The sequence below is a fragment of the Trachurus trachurus genome (genome assembly GCF_905171665.1).
Source record: "Trachurus trachurus genome assembly, chromosome: 9".
Taxonomy (NCBI): domain Eukaryota; kingdom Metazoa; phylum Chordata; class Actinopteri; order Carangiformes; family Carangidae; genus Trachurus; species Trachurus trachurus.
The window spans coordinates 30,801,853-30,820,224 of NC_139895.1; the positions used below are offsets into that span (position 1 = coordinate 30,801,853).

The following is an 18,372-nucleotide window of genomic DNA, read 5'->3' on the forward strand; positions in this document are numbered from 1 at the left end:
TAACAAAAGGCACAACAAATAAGCCTTTTGCAACCAGTCTTGTGTGATGGTTATGAACATCTTGAATATGACGGATTCTAGAAAAAAAAACATATGGGCTTATTTAAAGTAAAAACTTTGTGGGAAAAAAGAAAGAAGATTGCAGTACAGCCTATTGTTCACAGTCAGCCACTGGAGCTTGGTGTGCATACCTTTGAGGTTCTAAAAGGGCAACCTAAGACCAGACGTGCAGCTCGGTTTTGCACGAGTTGAAGGGTTTTTGTGTGTATATCTCCAGTGCCCCCTGGTGTGGATCACGTGGAACCAGTGGAGCCAGTTACAGTGGTCCAGGGATCCTTGGTGACATTAACCTGTGAGGCGCGTGGCGTGCCCCCTCCCACGCTGACATGGCTGAAGGACGGTCAGCCGCTGTCCCTTCACCGCAACCTGCTGCTGGACGGACAGGAGACGCGGCTGCAGCTGCCTGACGTGGCTCCTACAGATGCAGGCCTGTACAGCTGTGTGGCCAGCAACCAGGCTGGAAGCAGCACCAAGAGCTTCAACCTCACCGTGCTTGGTAATCCCATAACTTCCTCTGTTTTAAACGGTCGATTTAAATTCTGGATTTAATGTGTTTCACAATTCTTTAGCCACAGTGACAACTCCCTTGTGCAGCTGATCTGAAACGTCCTACTTTCTAATCCAGAGCCCCCAAAGATATCCAGCTCCAGCTCTCCGGAGGAGCTGACGATAGCGGTGGACAGTGCGCTGCAGCTGGAGTGTGCTGCTGTGGGTGTCCCACCTCCCACCCTCAGCTGGCTCAAAGACGGTCGCCCATTAGAAGGCACCGATATAGTTCAAGAGGACGGACACTTCGTCAGGATTAGCAAAGTTCAGGTAAATTGCAAACTGACAATATCTGAAAATGCAAAAAAGCATCGGCATTCAAACAGATGGAGGACTGAAGTTCGAATGGCATCAGTCCAGGCAGCACGGTAACACTTAGACTGATTAATGTTGTCTCCTCAAAGGTCGAGGATGCGGGTCTGTACACCTGCTTGGCCAGCAGCCCAGCTGGAGAAGATGGAAAAAACCACTGGGTCCGAGTCCAAGGTGACAGAAGCTGTTCTCCCTTATCCCCCTCCTCTACCTGCACCTGGGGCTTGGGGTATTTTTACTATACATAAAGTCTGTGTTTGCACTAAAGTAAAAACAGACCCGCTCTGGTTTTCATGCAGCATTTAAATTGTGTGCATTGTCTGTGTGGGAGCACAGACACTGAGCATATGCTGTTTTATGGCAAACATGATTTCTGCAGTTTATCTGTTTCACATACCTCTGCTCTTTGTTTAAAGTCAGCTATAATTGTTTGTGCATGTTAGTACTGGAAACTTTTTGTAATTCACCTCCCGGTTCCCCTCTTCATAACAAGTGGATATGTTTCAGTCCCCCCGACCCTGCTCGGCTCAGGTGACGTGAGGACATTGACAGTGCCAGTTAATGGACATCTGACCTTGGAGTGTCTGGCTGACAGTGACCCCCCTCCCAATATAGAGTGGTACAAGGATGAGGCCAAACTGCAGGTAAAGAGTCAGGAAAACAAAACACAACAGATGACAAACTGACCTAGAAGCCATCTCTCCTGACTCTCACACTTTGCCTCTTTTCCTGCCTCCTCTCGTTCTATCAGCCCAGTGGTCGTATCCAGCGGCTGGCGGGGGGTCAGTACCTGGAGATACAGGAAGTCAGGCCCGAGGACAGCGGCCAGTACAGCTGTGTGGTCACCAACATGGCTGGGAGTAACAGTCTCTTCTTCACAGTGGAGATTCTCTGTAAGTCTACCTGTCACTTTAAAATCATTTCACAAATTCAAGTCAAACCTACATAGTACTAGGGATGTCCCATATTGGAAATTTGCCGATATCCGATAGCCGATTTTGTCCAGAAGTAGAATTTCCGATTCCGATAATAACCGATACCGATATGCAGGCTTTTTCCCAAAAAACTAATTAACAACATACCTACTGTCAGGAATTAACACATTACTGTATGACTACATCTTTTGTGATGCCCCACTGGATGCATTCCACAAATTAACATTGTTTATACAGACACACAGACACAAACACTTTTATTTATTTAAGCAGGCTTTTAGTTAATGCGTTAAATTGTTTTATTCATTACATTTTTATGTTTTTACTGTTGTATTTTATTTTATTGTGAAGCACTTTGTGATTTTTATCCGTGAAAAGACACAAACTGACGGACCAAACCATCAGCCACTGCACACGTGCGTTGTACCACGGCGCACGCTGATTGACTTGAATGGGGGTGCTGCATTGCTACAACGTGCGCGATGGCGACGATCGGAGCAGAGACGGATTATGAGGAAATCTGGGAGTGACGCGTGAACAGACACGTGTGCTCTCTGTCTCTGTCTGGCTCATTGAAACAGCCTATATCTCATCACTGGATGCTACGAGTGACAGGCGAACAGCCAATCATGTAACAGCTGTGTAGCTTGGTTGCAGCACCATCGCCATGTATGTTTGTTTACAACCGAACAGCTGTAGTAAGAACACGTGGACTATTATTGTGCGTCTGAATCAGTGACGGCAATAGTTAAGTAGCGAATTAAGTAGCGACGGTCCACCGCTACTTATCTCACCATGAAATCCAGGCATTACGTTATCGAGTTTTCATTATCGGCAGAAAAACCGATAAAGATATGGACAGATATTACATTTGTAAGCTAATATCGGCCGATATTATCGGTCGGACGATATAATCGGACATCCCTAACATGTCACTTTTTACCCTCCAGTGCCCCCGGTGATAAAGGAGAGCAGTTCAGTGGTGACTGCTCACGTGGGCCAGGAGGCAGTTTTACCTTGTGAAGTTGAAGGCGACTCTTCACCTACAGTCACGTGGAGAAAAGATGGCTTCCCCGTGTCTCAGGACAACAATAAGTACGTCGTCAGATAACAACAAGGGCGACCTGACATCTGTACTTCTAGACTTCAAACAGACACGGCTGTGCACTTTGGTGTTTCTATCCACTAATTCATCTTTTAATTACCTCTTTGTTTCAGATACACGTTATCAGAGGGCTCCCTGCACGTACATGGGGTTCAGCTGAGTGATGCTGGTCGATACTACTGCACCGTGTCCAACCAGGCCGGCTCAGATCACCGGGGAATGGATCTGCGGGTGTTTGGTAAATAATGTAGAATAGGAAAATCCAGAAGTTATTTGATGTCTATGTAATTTTACAGTATTCCACAGGCAGAGACAACACAACCGTTGACCTAAACTGTCCTGTCTCTTATCAGTGGGCCCTTCAATCAGTCCAGGTTCATTCAATGTGACAGTGACCACGGGGATTAGAGCTGTGCTGAGCTGTGAGAGTTCAGGTATACCCCCACCCAAAGTGTCCTGGAAGAGGAATGGCACTCCACTTGACATCAGTCAGCTGCCTGGAGCATACAGGTACAGACTAATGACTGCACTCTGTGTGAATACACAACATGTATGATTACAACTCACATGGCTGTGCAGTAGTAACGTGAAAACTGATGCACTGTTGTTTTCTCCGTACAGGACACTAGCCTCAGGGTCTCTGGTTCTTCTGTCACCATCCAGTGAGGACGAAGGTTACTTTGAGTGCACTGCCGTTAATGATGTAGGAGAGGAGCGCAGGGTCATTGAGGTCATGGTACAAGGTATTGATATTATAGTGAATTTTTATCAATAAGCAAATTGTAGAGAGGCATTTCAGATGAATGGATTGACACTAGGGATGTCACAATCATAGATTTTCTTGGTACGATTATTGTCAGAGAAATAATCACGGTATAACGATTATCACGATTATTATGCATTAATAAATTTCACAACACTATGCATGTGTAAAATCAAATCTAGTCAAAATATATAATTATACACACAAAATATTTAATATCTATTAATATAGCACCAGTTATTAATCCCCCAGGGGAAATGTTTGAAATATTCAAGTCATTAACTGTCATCTATACCAAGTGTTTGAGCTTATTTTAATTGTTTTTTTGTTTTTTTATGACAAATCAAATTCAATGTTACGTTAGGTAAATTCACATTTACGTAATTTAACCCAGTTACTGTGCATTTACCTTTGCTTTGGTGCTCATCTGCCGATGTGGTCCCAATAAAATCTTTTCTGGAAAGTGATGGTATTTAGGAATCTTTACGATTAATTAATTGTGGCGTTATCACCACGATTAATTGTGAAAACATTGTAATCGTGACATCCCTAATTGACACGTTTTGTATTTTCTCTTTTAGTCCCACCGTCGATTGAAGACGATGTCACAACAGTTACAGCTGTGAAGATGTCTCCTGTGGTGTTGCCTTGTCACGTAAAAGGACGTCCTCAGCCCACCATCACATGGACGAAGGGTGGTGGCAAGCTGGGTGTCAGAGGAGGAAGTTATCGTGTCCTTCCCACTGGTAAAGACAAAATGCAGTCATTGTATTCGCGACAAAACAATAAGGCCACCCAGCATGGAGCGCATCATTTTGTCTCCTCAAATGTGACATTTAATTATTAATCTCTGCTCGTTTCCCTCGCAGGAGTGTTGGAGATCACTGCTGCTGTGCCGAGTCACGCCGGCAGATACACATGCTCAGCCCGCAACCCGGCCGGAGTGGCTCACAAACACATCTCTCTCACAGTGCAAGGTTAGCTCTCTCAGGCTGCAGGCCACTGTGTAAATTCAGCTGGAAAGCTTATAATAAAAACATATAATCCCATTTGACGATGTATCTGTTCTTCTATGCGCTTAGAGCCTCCTGAGATCAGGCCAATGGCAGAGGAAGTACAGGTGGTGTTGCATCATGGGACCGTTTTACCCTGTGAGGTTCAAGGCCTCCCAAGACCATCCATCACCTGGCAACGAGAGGGAGTTCCCATTGCAGCAGGTAGCAATATGTGACATGTTAGCATGGTTTTGAACACACTGTAAATCCTGTCTGTCCTGCACAGGTGACTGTTATTTTCTATCTAACCTCAGGTCACAGACTGGCTGTGCTGTCAAACGGAGCCCTGAAGTTCTCTCGTGCCACGCTGGGTGATGCGGGGAGCTACCAGTGCCTGGCAAAGAATGACGCTGGTTTAGCTGTGGGCAGGACCAAACTAGTCCTTCTAGGTAAAGTGATGGTTTCTTCATGTTTCTTTCTCACAGTCACACAATCACGATTATAGATTTTCTTGGTACGATTATTGTCAGAGAAATAATCACGGTATTGCGATTATCATGATTATTATACATTAATTAATCTCACAACACTATAAATGTGTAAAATCAAATCTAGTCAAAATATAATTACATTACTAATTATTTACACAAAATATTTAAAGTATCTATTAAAATATGACCAATTATTAATCCCCCAGGGGAAGTGTTTGAAATATTCAGGTCATTAATTGTCATCTATACCAAATGTTTAAGTTAATTTTAATCTTTTTTTATTATTACAAATGACACTGTGACTCTAGCATTTAAATTCAAATCAAAGTTACTTTGGCGCACCCCTACTGGTACGGTTCCGACAATCTTTTTTGGAAAGTGACGGTATTTAGGAATCTTTAGGTTCAATTAATTGTGGCGTTTAATACCGCAATTAATTGTGAAAACAAGTATCTTACAGTTACAGTACCGTTTTATAAAAGACTTAACCATGACTCACCCCATGTTTCTCCAGTTCCACCGGTGCTGAGCGTGCCTCGTGTGGAGTACTTTGCAGTGCTGGGCCACTCAGTCAGTCTGGAGTGTGTAGCTGATGGGCAGCCTCAACCTGAAGTTACCTGGCACAAGGACAGGAGGCCTGTGGTGGAAAGCGCTCACATACGCACCTTTGCCAATGGAACTCTGGCAGTTACTTCGACCCAGCGCAGTGACGCAGGCATCTACACATGTACTGCCAAAAACCTCGCCGGCAGAGCCAGCCAGGACATGAGACTGGTTATTCAAGGTGAAAGAAGGCTTTATGATTATTTGGACTTACCATGTTTAAAAGTTTTGTTCATAAACTAACAATGTTATTGTATTTCAGTCCCACCCAAGATTCCTCCTGCGCAGACAGAGCTCTCAGTGATCCAGGGCTTCCAGGCGCTGCTGCCATGTGCTGCTCAGGGCTCACCGGAACCCAGAGTGTCGTGGGAGAAGGACGGTGCCGCCGTGGCCAGCCATCCTGGAAAATTCACTGTGCTGCGATCAGGAGAGCTGATAATTGAGCGAGCTGAGGTACGATTTATCTCCTTCACCGCATTACAAACTACAACTCTGTCCGAGTCTAAGATGAGATCCCGTATTGACTCGTTTCTCCACACAGCCGGGGGATGCTGGCGTGTTCACATGTGTGGCCACCAACGTAGCAGGCTCTGAGAGACGAGACGTCCGCCTGTCCATCAACATGAGGCCTGCATTCAAGGAGCTGCCGGGTGACGTGACTCTGAACAAAGGACAGAGTCTGGCCTTGTCCTGCCATGCCCAGGGAACACCTGCTCCAGTCATCTCCTGGACTGTCAACAACAGTCCCTTCTCGGGTAATGTTGAACTTTTTTTCAGTCAGATGCTACACAACACTGTCTGCACTACTTCTTTTGCGATATACATTAAAATCCCTTTTAGGCTACTGTACGTTCACACTGCAGTTATACCTGAATCCGATTTTTTCACTCATATGTGACCCATATCTGATTTGCTTTTGACAGAGTGAACAGCACAAGTTGCATTGAATCTGACATTTTCTAATTAGGTCACTTTTAAATGTGGTACTGAATCGGATACATATCAGATTTTTTTTAATGCGACCGCAATCTGAACAGCCAGGTCGCATTTAATGCGACTTTGACGTCATTCTGACCCGCGCTGCACTGTTTTTTAAATGAATGACAAATAATGTTGAAAAAAGTGTGCCACAGGCGGGAGCCAGGAATAGAATCAAAACATGGAGATCAGATCAAGGTTGATAGCGTAGTGGGGGGAGACGCTACTCTAGCAAGCAGGAGACCAGGGTTCAAATCCAACATGATTTTTTTTTAGCATTTAAGCCATAAAGTCCTACAATACCGGTTGCCATGTTCGCTTCCGTAAACACCGTTGTGGCGTGCACAGCAATCAGTAGACAGGCCACACCCAAAATTGAAATTTCACTCATTATCTACTCACCCTCATGTGGACTAAGGGCTGGGAGAAGTTTCAGAGTCCTCCGTGGCTTCTCTGAGTTACAGGGGGTCTCGGCGTAGCAGTGCATGTCCATATAACGGTTGCAAATGGATACGCAAGTATCCATAAGATAAGTGTCTTCGTAACAAAAAGACACACCAAAAAACATCCAAATCCCTCCATGCTGCTCGTATGGGGCTTCAATACAAGACGGACATTACATACGAGCAGCATGGAGGTATTTGGATATTTTTTGGTGTGTCTTTTTGTAACGAAGACAGTTGGTATCGATTTGCAACCGTTATATGGACATGCACTGCTACGCCGAGACCCCCTGTAACTCAGAGAAGCCACGGATAACTCTGAAACTTCTCCCAGCCCTTAGTCGACATGAGGGTGAGTAGATAATGAGTGCAATTTCAATTTTGGGTGAACTATCCCTTTAAAAGACGTAATGTGAACAGCCAAACAAAAAATCGGATTTGAGCAATAAATCGGAATTGTGCATTAAGATCTGCAGTGTGAATGTAGCCTTATATTCACTCCGCTTGGTTTTTTGACACTCAATCTAATTCAGCACTAAGGGGTGAAGCTGTAGTATTTCAAATGTCAACATCAGCCGAGCAAAGCCCAGACCCATCTGACTCTACTGATTGAAACTGTTCCAGGAGCCACAGTGGACGAGGCCGGCCGGAGCTCCATCATCATTGAGAATGTGACTGTGAGTGATGCTGGGACGTACGTGTGCATAGCAGAGAACAGCGTGGGCTCCATCCGAGCTCTCTCATTTGTCCGCATCAGAGGTGAGCTTTGTTTCAAGGATTACTCCATAAGATAATATCAGCTTATTAAATGTCATACTATAAACTTTGTCCTGTGTCTGCAGAGCCTCCGGTGTTGAAGGGTGAAGCCCACATGTCTCAGACCGTTATCCAAGGTGGCTCGGCTGTCCTGGACTGTCCAGTCAAAGGAGACCCCAGCCCCGTCCTCCGCTGGCTCCGGGATGGAAAACCCTTGCACCGCTCCCTCCGAATGCAAGCACTGCACAACGGATCCTTGGTCATTTACAGCATCACTGTAAATACAAACTTTACTTTTTATATATAACAGCAGACCTTTTTAGACAAGTTTTGTTAAACCAAGTCACTCAGATATGAATAATTAACCCCCCCCCTGCTTTGCATGCTGCTTCCGTCAATAAATGTTTCATGTCTTGGAGAACAATCGGGCAGTAGTCAGCGTATCCTAGCTTCATCTGCAGTCCCCTTGGGCCAAGGAACAGTGTGTGACTGTCCTGCAGCGTCCTGCTTCCACCTAAATCAGATTCAGTTCAGTCACAGAGGCTAACAGCATTAGCAACAGGGGGAGGAGATGAACAGAAAGCCTGATGTTCCCAGACTCGGCCCCTCTTGCCTTTGCCTATAACCTTGTTAGGTCTCTAACTGCTGCTGTAATTGTACAGCCTGCAGCTGAGACTTTCTCACAGACAGATGACTGTCCTTCCCACAGAGCACTCTAATGTGAAATTTCCTCTCCCCAGTCCAATAATATCTATTATAACACACAGAAATCAAGTCTCAACTGCCCAGTAGAAAATGTCTGATTTTTTTTTGCTATAATGTCATCTTTCTTTTACCATAAGACTAAAGGTGATCTAAGGGAGTTTTATCCTGAAGCTTTGTGCCTCTATCAGAGGTAAGTGTTCCTCTGAGTGCAGATTAAACCAAATTCTCCTTTACCTGACTGATCTACAGGCTGCAGATGAAGGAGAATATCAGTGTGTGGCTGAGAGTGAAGCTGGAACAGCTGAGCGGACCATTACTCTCAAGGTTCAGAGTGAGTTCTGGGCTCATGATTGCAAACATATGAACATGTGCATGAATTAGGAAAGTACATTACACACACATGTCAGTAGGTTTCACAGAGTCTGACTCTCCTGTCTGCTCATCCTCCCTCTTACACAGTCAATGGAGGCTACTCTAACTGGCAGGAGTGGGGTCCGTGTAGCATCACCTGTGGACAAGGCTTCCAAGAACGAATCAGACTGTGCGACAACCCAGAACCAGCCAATGGCGGCAGATCATGCAGCGGACCCAGTATTGACTCTAGGAAATGTCATGTTGGTCTCTGCCCAGGTGTGGAATCATTTTTTGTTACATGAAATGCAACTTTGATTTCCTATGCTATACATATATTATTGCCATTGCTGCTGCAGTCTATGGTCTTTACCCAAGTCTAGATCAGTGCTTATTAGGGATGTAACGATTACTTGTTTTCACAATTAATCGCGGTATTAAACGCCACAATTGATCGTAAAGATTCCTAAATACCGTCACTTTCCGAAAAAGATTATGTTGGAAACATGTCGGCGGATTTGCGCCAAAGTAAAGGTACATGCACAGATACTGGTCCATTTATCTAGTGTAACACTGAATTGGTAGGAAGTTAAATGTTAGTGTGTCATTTGTATTGTAAAGAAATGAATAAAATAAACTTAAACATTTGGTATAGATGGTCCTATATTAAGAGATTAGTAATATTTATATTTTGAATATATTTGATTTTACACATTCATAGTGTTGTGAAATTTATTGATGCATAATAATCGTGATAATCATAACACCGTGATTATTTCTCTGACAATAATTGTACCAAGAAAATCTATAATCGTGACATCCCTAGTGCTTATGCATTATCACACTGTATGTCTATGGAGAATATTATGTTGCATAACATACAGTATAGTATACACACTTCAAAAGAACTTTGTGCGAGCTAGGTTATTACTAAAGTAACGAGATGTGATTTTAATATATGTATCATTTAGAATCTTCAATTGAAGAAGGACAAAGGATTACAGATCAGGTAAACTGACTACCGTACTTTTCTGCTTGGTGTGTTTGTTGATGAAAGGAGAGACTCCTCGAAAGACCAGAGGCAGCTTGATTGGCATGGTGAACGAGAGGGAGTTTGGAGTGTCCTACCTGGAGGCCAACATCACAGACAATGAGGACGATGGGAGCAGCACTCTGCAGGCACGCCTGGACAACATCCCTCCTAGTGTGGGTCAGTAATCCCACATTAAATCCTTCATTGTAAAGTTTCAGTCGGAGAACGGTCAAACACTTCATGTCTTATTTGCCTCTTTACTTTATATTTGGTAAAAGCTAGACTACATTTTGGTGTTTCTGCTTTTGCTTAAAGGACAATTCCAGGCAAATTCAACTCGGTGGTGTATTTTCCTAACATTTTAGGTCTAAAAGAAGGAATCTGAAGATTTTCAGTTTAATTGCTCCTGTTTTGCGGTAGTTGTGTCTCTCCTCGCATCACCACAGCAGAATGAATGGGAGCGGATGCAAGTTCCGCTGTTTAGGCTGTTTACATCCCTCAAAGCCGCAATTTTTTTCCACAGACAGCGTCAGATGGCTACTCAAACATGCACCGAGAAGTTTATTTACTTCAAGCAAGCCGACATGTTTGTAAAACTAGATCAAATTCAAAGTGCGGGGCAGTGGCTCAGGTGGTAGAGCGTCCAATGATCAGAGGGTTGGCGGTTCAAATCCCGCTCTGTCCCGGTTGCTGCCGTAGTGTCCTTGGGCAAGACACCTTACCCACCTTGCTCCTGATGGGTCGTGGTCAGCGCCTTGCATGGCAGCTACCGCCATCAGTGTGTGAATGTGTGTGTGAATGGGTGAATGTGATGTACTGTAAAGCGCTTTGGGTATCGTTTCAGGTATAGTAAAGCGCTATATAAATACAAGACCATTTACGATTTACCAAAGTCTCCCAGAGTCTTGCGCGAGACCCAGTTGCAGTCCACGGTGTGTTCACATGCAGTGGGAAAGCTGCTGTTTGTGTCATAAACACAGGAATATCAACTCTTGACTTGCTTCAAGTGTACATTTCTTTCCACAGACAGCGTCAGGTGGCTACTCAAACATGCGCCGAGAAGTTTTTTTTACTTGAAGCAAGTCAAGAGTTGATATTCCTGTGTTTATGACACAAACGGGAGCTTCCGACTGCATGTGAACACACCGTGGACTGCAACTGGGTCTTGTGCGAGACTCGCGGGACTTTGAATTAGATCTAGTTTTACAAACATGTCGGCTTGCTTGAAGTAAATAAACTTCTCGTGCATGTTTGAGTAGCCATCTGACGCTGTCTGTGGAAAAACATTGCGGCTTTGAGGGCTGTAAACAGCCTAAGCAGCAGAACTTCCATCCGCTCCCATTCATTTCTGCCGTGGCGATGCGGGGGACAGACACAACTACCGCAAAACAGGAGCAATTAAACTGAAAATCTTCAGATTGCTTCTTTTAGACCTAAAATGTTAGGAAAATACACCCCCGAGTTGAATTCGCCCGGAATTGTCCTTTAAGTTATTTGTTTTTACATATTACTGTAGGTACTGGATTTTACAAAAGTAGTTGCAGCTTATATTGAAGATCCAAATGTTGTTTAGACTGTGATGTATAGCTCCAGTGCTGTAACAGTGCTATTGTATTGCAGGTCCCCTGCTGCGGGTGCTGGTGTCTGTGTTTGCTCCCATCTACTGGACCACTGTGCTGCAGAACGCAGAGGCCAGAAACGGCTTCTCCTTGACTCAGGGCCAATTCAGACAGGAGTCTCAGCTGGAGTTTGAGACTGGTGAGTTTTCTACTGTTTGTAGTTTTCTAAACTACCAGCAGATGGCACCACTGACTTACACTGACCTGCACAATATTACTTGAATGAGTGATGTCTGTTTTTTTAATCTCTCCAAACAGGGGAGATCCTTCGTTTGACCCACGTGGCCAGGGGTCTAGATTCTGAGGGAGTTTTACTCATTGACATTGTAATTAATGGATTTGTTCCCCCCTCATTATCATCATCTCATCTGAGCCTACAGGTTTGTACATTGCTCTTATTACACTGTTTAAGACCTAAAACATATCTGACTACAGAGCTCATTGGCACTTAAACTCCTCAATTTCTCTAACTTGATTTGATTTGTGTCCCACAGGAGTTTGATGAGTCATACTTGCAGACGGGCCAGGGGCAGCTGTACTCGTGGTCATCGCAGACTCACCAGAGAGGAGGAAACCCCATGATCCTACGCTGTAATCACAGCATTATTTACGAGGGCCAGGAGGAGCGCGAGGGCCCTCTGCTCCAGCTGCTCAAGGTCTCTGGGATGAACAGCGTCTACAACATGTTTACTCTCACTTTGGACTTCCACATCACTGCCAGCCTTCTCGTACCAGGTCAGGGAGATGAAATGACAACTATTTAAAACGTTATCGTCACTGCATCTCGTGAAATTCTGGTTCTATGATGTTGAAACATCTAACAGTGATTGAACTCTCTGTTTGCAGACGGTTATGGAGACACATGCCCTAAAGGTTTCATTCTTGACACAGCCTCCTACTGTGCTGGTATGCTGCTTTCTTTTTTTTTGTTATGCCTCATTTATCTTTTGGCAACATTTGTCCCTGTACCAGTTTTATTATGGTGACACAATGTGTTCTTGTTAGATGAGGATGAGTGTGCGCTCCAGTCTCCCTGCTCTCATTCCTGTAACAACATCATGGGAGGCTTCTCCTGCGCCTGTCCCTCTGGCTTCAGCATCTCTACAGAGACCAACACATGCCAAGGTAAGAGACAAAAAGCACAACACCTGCTGGAGCTTCTGTGACGTACTGCAAGGTGAAAAAACAACAATAAAACAATAAATCTTCCTCTAATCCTCTGCCTCAACATTCGGCCTTCCTCTCCCCTGTCACCCTATACTGTGCAGATATCGATGAGTGCTCTCAGGGCTCACACATGTGCCACTACAACCAGCAGTGTGTCAACACTGTGGGCACGTATCGCTGCCAGGCCAAGTGTGGACCAGGATTTAAGCCCAGCATCTCAGGAACCAGCTGCGAAGGCAAGTCCCTGCTAATCACCGTTAAAGCGCCTTCATCTGGAGGCTTAACGACATAACCATACCGTACTTCAGATGATTCATTAAGCCGGATGCGCCAACTGTATGTTTCAGATGTGGACGAGTGCCAGGAGTCTGCTCTCTCCCCGTGCCAGCACCAGTGCCTCAACACTCTGGGCTCTTACCGTTGTATCTGCCACCCCGGGTACCAGCTGTCAGGTCACCGCTGCATCGGTCAGTCTGCTACTATCTCCACAGATTATACCAAGCTTACAAAAGTAATGGAAATGTCATTTAAAGGGATAGTTCACCCAAATTTCAAATTTCAAACTCATTGTCTACTCACCCTCATGTCGACTAAGGGCTGGGAGAAGTTTCAGAGTCCTCCGTGGCTTCTCTGAGTTACAGGGGGTCTCGGCATAGCAGTGCATGTCCATATAACGGTTGCAAATGGATACCAACTGTCTTCGTAACAAAAAGACACACCAAAAAACATCCAAATACCTCAATGCTGCTCGTATGTAATGTCCCTCTTGTATTGAAGCCCCCGAAATGCAAAATTGTCCCGAAAAAATTTAATAAGTCTATATTGCAAGCTTGTTTGTAGCGGAAGCTTCTCGAAGCTCCTCTTCGAGGACAGACCCTGGTTCGTCCAAATTTGACGAACCGGGAAGAGGAGCTTCCGCTACAAACAAGCTTGAAAAATAGACTTATTTAATTTTTTTTGGGACAATTTCGCATTTCGGGGCTTCAATACAAGACGGACATTACATACGAGCAGCATGGAGGTATTTGGATGTTTTTTGGTGTGTCTTTTTGTTACGAAGACAGTTGGTATCCATTTGCAACCGCTATATGGACATGCACTGCTACGCTGAGAACCCCTGTAACTCAGAGAAGCCGCGGAGGACTCTGAAACTTCTCCCAGCCCTTAGTCCAAATTTCAATTTTGGGTGAACTATCCCTTTAAACTTTCAAATCAAGGCTTGTGATTTAAGATGTGACGGCTTCACTTTTACAGATATCAATGAGTGCATGAGAAACGTATGCCCGGCTCACCAGCAGTGCCGCAACACAGAGGGAGGATACCAGTGTTTCGACAGCTGTCCAGCTGGCATGACCAAAGCAGAGAGTGGAGCCTGCGTGGGTTAGTGGCTTTAGTTCTTATCCACTTTGTTTTCCCAGAAGCAAACGTAATGTTTTACCGCACAATAAAACATTAGTACGCTGGTTGTGGGACATTAGTATCTTAGTCAGCCTGTGAGCCTGAAGAGCTCATAGATTTGGGTCCCTGACATTACCTGTTCTGTCTGCATCAGCACGATCAGTAAAAGTCTACAGAGCTGTTGGTGATAAGACTGGCAGCTTCTACCGACCTCAAACTGCATTTAATGTTACGTAACACCAGGTCACATTTCATAGGACTGCTTCAAGGCACGAAACAGCAAGAGGTCACATCATGTCCTTCACAGGCACAGAAAGAAAAGTCTGTTATTGTCACTAAGAGAAAAAAAACCTTTGACTAAAGTAACAGATCCACTTCAGAACAGGATATAAGAAAGTACAGATCTTGAAGATGGAAGCAACCAGTTTCCTCAACAAATTCTTCAATTGCTGTTTTTATTTTTGCTTTCATTGGTTATAGTTACAGTTACATCTTGATTTTTTTTTTTTTTTAACTTTCACTTTGATTAGGTTGAGGAGAAAAACTATAAGAAATGCAAACGTAACACTGTGTTTTATGCATGCTTGGCTCATATATTTTTGTATACTGGACATTTTTCAGATATTGATGAGTGCCAGGATGGAAGTCACATGTGTCGCTACACTCAGATCTGTCAGAACACCATCGGAGGTTATGGCTGTGTGTGTCCCAGAGGTTACCGATCCCAGGGCGTAGGCCTCCCATGTCTGGGTACGAATCTGCTGTGACTGCTTATTTATTTATTTATTTTTTAAAATTGCTCTAATTAGGAGCGCACATTAGTTTAATGTGAGTCTTGTGTTAATGTGCGTCTTGTTTTACCTTTCAGACATTGATGAATGCCTGCAGACTCCAAACCCTTGTGCCTACCAGTGCCGCAATGTGCCTGGCAGCTTCAGGTGCCAGTGTCCTCCTGGTACTGTGCTGCTTGGCGACGGGCGCTCCTGTGCAGGGCTGGAGAGGGGCCAGACCTTCACTAACGGGACCAGAGTCAGGGCCCGACTCCGCCCACAGCTCGTCTCATCTCTCGGCAGGCCGATCCTCTCCCGTTCTCACGGATCATCTCGCATCACCAGGCAGAGCTGTCCTGTGGGGTACACCAACAGAGACGGAGCATGTGTCGGTGAGAGTGCACTTCAAACATTAAGGAACAGAGAGAAAAAGGACCACTACAGACTGTGTTGTCAGCATTTTGAGTCTCACACTTCCATCCTCACATTTTTTTGCTCTGTACAGATGTGGATGAGTGTCTGCTCAGGAAGCCATGCCAACACGAGTGCCGAAACACCGTTGGCAGTTTCCAGTGCACATGTCCACCAGGTTACCAGCTCTTACCTAATGGCAGGACCTGTAAAGGTAATGGTCTCTAACATTCATATAGGCATGTACCGATTGTGAAATTCTGGGCCGATACTGATACTGATGTTTAAAATAACAACTTGGCCAATGGCCGATTCTGGTATCAATGTTTTTTCTCTTTTGTTTATCCCTCCTTTGTGTAAAGGAAACAAATACATCTTCATTACTCCCCCCCAAAATGACATTTTCACTCACTTAAAGGGATAGTTCAAGATTTTGGCAAATTGGCCCATTGCCATAATCCCTATAGTCATAGCAGTAGGTTTGTTACCTTTAATTGTCAGTGCAAGCTATTTTTAGAACGGCGGAGCGGAGCCGTGAGCTGCTCAGAGCTATGCTACGGAGGCTAATGGGATTTCTTGGTTTCCCGCATCAAATACACAATCCAACAACTCCAAATGTCAAATCCAATTTGATGAGTTTGATGAGGGAAACCAAGAAATCCCATTAGCCTCTGTAGTGTAGCTCTAAGCAGCTCGGCGGCTCTGCTCCGCCGTTCTAAAAATAGCTTGCACCGACAATTAAAGGTAACGAACCTACTGCTATGACTATAGGAATTATGGCAGTGGGCCAATTTGCCAAAGTGTTGAACTGTCCCTTTAACTGGTGTCAGCACAATGCCACCTAACAGATAAATTGGCACTGCCATCAGTATTTTCCGGTGGCCGATGGCAGTCAATGAGGCGAATATCGGCTGATAATGATGTTCAGCCGATGTACTGGTGCATCCCTAATACATACTGTACTTTTGTTAACTTTCACCCTCCTGTAAACGAACAGAACCAACTTCTAACCCACTTTCTCTACTATTAGACATCGATGAGTGTGTAGAACAAGGCATCAAGTGTGGACACAATCAGATGTGTTTTAACACCAGAGGAGGATACCAGTGCCTGGATACACCCTGCCCTGCATCCTATCAGAGTGGACGCAGCCCTGGGTAATTTGCAGTATTAAATATTATAATTATGATTTTTTTATATTCTACATATTTATTTATTTTTGTAGCTGTGAGATATTGTAATGACACTCTTTCCTGTTGCCTTTTAAAGGACCTGCTACAGACCCTGCTCTCGTGACTGTGCTGCAGGAGGCTCTCCTCTGCTCCTGCAATACAAGCTGCTCACCCTCCCCTCAGGCATTCCAGCCAATCACAACGTGGTACGGCTGTCGGCCTTCTCAGAGTCAGGCATCCTGCAAGACCGCACGTCTTTCACCATACTTGAGCAAGAGTCGCAGACGGGTGCGATGATGGGCCGTGTGTTCGGCATCAGAGATGAGTCCGGCAGGGGGATCATCTTCACCCTGAGGGCTCTGGATAGACCGGGGCTGGTGCGGCTCAAGGTGCAGGCCACCACCATCTCGCTGCAGGGCCGAATTACCTACCAGAGCATCTTCATCATCTACATCTCCATCTCAACGTACCCCTACTGAGCCTCTGTGCTGCTTTACAGATGACTCTGCTCCCTGTGGCCCCTTGAAGCCTCTCACCCACAAGGCAACCCCCCCCCACAAAAAAACAAAACAAAAAAAAACAGTGCCTTGGACACAGTAAGCCATGCACAAAACATAAAAGATAATGTGGGCATGGTTAGTAAGTGGATTTCATGAAGATGTGTACCCCCCTGTCACAATGGAAAAAGTCCTAGAGAAAGACCTTTCTTTTTGCCTTGAGTGGGATCTGTTGAATAAATTATAGAGCAGATCATACTCCACTGTAGATATCTGAAACAAGCAGGATGAGTAAAATATGTTGTTCATTCATCTACCATGTGCTCTATTTTTAATCTGTACCTGAAAAAGGTACAGATTAAACAAACAAACACAAACAAATGTAAAATCAACCAAGCACTGAAGTTATTTATCCATCAGGATTCTGCTCTCTCTCATTTTGTATGTTAGTTTCAAATGTTGTCTCATTCTGGGACAGATGTATTCTCTTGTGAGGACGTGTTTGCTGCCCAAAAGTATTTCCACAGCTATGAAATTGTACAATGTTTCCCCTTTTATTTTAATTTATTTAAGTCATTTGAACACATCACTGGTTTAAACGTCCTCCTGACACAGAGGGTTTAAGCTCATAAGAATCTACTGGCATTGTAACGACAAACCCTCAGTGGCTTGTAAACTGTCCGGCTAGCAACAGTGTGTCATCTATTGTATGTGTTTTTGTACTCTTTTATAACTTTTTTTTTTTTTTTTTTTATCATGTGAAAGTTTTAAGGTGCTATTCTGAATGTACTCAAGAGTTTGGATTGGTGCTGGTGTTACCAAGAAAACACACAACAGTTGTTACCAAACACTACAGAGTTGGACTGCACTTAACAGTTTCTGCAGCGTGGCCTTAGCTACAAAGTGGCGTGTCTTTTCTGCATTCATGATGCTATTGCACACTATTGGGAATAGCTGCTGTTCAGCGATCGAACCGGACCGTTCAAATCTGAGAATAAGGGACGATATCTGAAAACCATGAAGAACTCGCAGTAAAATGTTTGCCGTACTATTGCAGATTGAACTAATATTTCTCTGTTGCTGTAAATGAGTGTCAAATATTTGTAGGAATAAAATGAACCCTTTTGTCACCGTCTGTATCATTATCACACAACCATTATTTACCATCTAAACACACAGCAACTCAGGTAAAGCCATTGGGCAACAACAGCATTAAAGGTACAATGTGTAGGAATTCCTCCCATCTAGCGTTGCGGTTGTAT

The 18,372-nt window shown here is 44.4% G+C and overlaps 1 protein-coding gene across 1 annotated transcript in view; it reads left to right on the top strand.

Annotated features, from left to right (window-relative positions):
- Nucleotides 1–17,092, top strand: part of hmcn2 (hemicentin 2) — a gene marked incomplete at both ends in the record, with an annotated part of 55,803 nt that extends 38,711 nt beyond the window's left edge. Inside the window, 34 exons of the mRNA XM_083978473.1 lie at nucleotides 278–556; nucleotides 686–876; nucleotides 1,011–1,092; nucleotides 1,426–1,562; nucleotides 1,670–1,811; nucleotides 2,804–2,948; nucleotides 3,072–3,196; nucleotides 3,312–3,468; nucleotides 3,580–3,701; nucleotides 4,303–4,467; nucleotides 4,591–4,698; nucleotides 4,804–4,938; nucleotides 5,031–5,165; nucleotides 5,722–5,991; nucleotides 6,073–6,263; nucleotides 6,352–6,565; nucleotides 7,856–7,990; nucleotides 8,074–8,264; nucleotides 8,942–9,023; nucleotides 9,152–9,322; nucleotides 10,101–10,253; nucleotides 11,697–11,834; nucleotides 11,954–12,075; nucleotides 12,190–12,430; nucleotides 12,542–12,601; nucleotides 12,701–12,820; nucleotides 12,964–13,098; nucleotides 13,210–13,329; nucleotides 14,117–14,242; nucleotides 14,882–15,010; nucleotides 15,129–15,422; nucleotides 15,536–15,655; nucleotides 16,472–16,598; nucleotides 16,711–17,092. Of these exons, the coding sequence (XP_083834599.1) occupies nucleotides 278–556; nucleotides 686–876; nucleotides 1,011–1,092; nucleotides 1,426–1,562; nucleotides 1,670–1,811; nucleotides 2,804–2,948; nucleotides 3,072–3,196; nucleotides 3,312–3,468; nucleotides 3,580–3,701; nucleotides 4,303–4,467; nucleotides 4,591–4,698; nucleotides 4,804–4,938; nucleotides 5,031–5,165; nucleotides 5,722–5,991; nucleotides 6,073–6,263; nucleotides 6,352–6,565; nucleotides 7,856–7,990; nucleotides 8,074–8,264; nucleotides 8,942–9,023; nucleotides 9,152–9,322; nucleotides 10,101–10,253; nucleotides 11,697–11,834; nucleotides 11,954–12,075; nucleotides 12,190–12,430; nucleotides 12,542–12,601; nucleotides 12,701–12,820; nucleotides 12,964–13,098; nucleotides 13,210–13,329; nucleotides 14,117–14,242; nucleotides 14,882–15,010; nucleotides 15,129–15,422; nucleotides 15,536–15,655; nucleotides 16,472–16,598; nucleotides 16,711–17,092 (5,444 nt within the window). The remainder of the gene's footprint in view (nucleotides 1–277; nucleotides 557–685; nucleotides 877–1,010; nucleotides 1,093–1,425; nucleotides 1,563–1,669; nucleotides 1,812–2,803; nucleotides 2,949–3,071; nucleotides 3,197–3,311; nucleotides 3,469–3,579; nucleotides 3,702–4,302; nucleotides 4,468–4,590; nucleotides 4,699–4,803; nucleotides 4,939–5,030; nucleotides 5,166–5,721; nucleotides 5,992–6,072; nucleotides 6,264–6,351; nucleotides 6,566–7,855; nucleotides 7,991–8,073; nucleotides 8,265–8,941; nucleotides 9,024–9,151; nucleotides 9,323–10,100; nucleotides 10,254–11,696; nucleotides 11,835–11,953; nucleotides 12,076–12,189; nucleotides 12,431–12,541; nucleotides 12,602–12,700; nucleotides 12,821–12,963; nucleotides 13,099–13,209; nucleotides 13,330–14,116; nucleotides 14,243–14,881; nucleotides 15,011–15,128; nucleotides 15,423–15,535; nucleotides 15,656–16,471; nucleotides 16,599–16,710) is intronic.
- Between the last annotated feature and the right edge of the window lie 1,280 nt (nucleotides 17,093–18,372).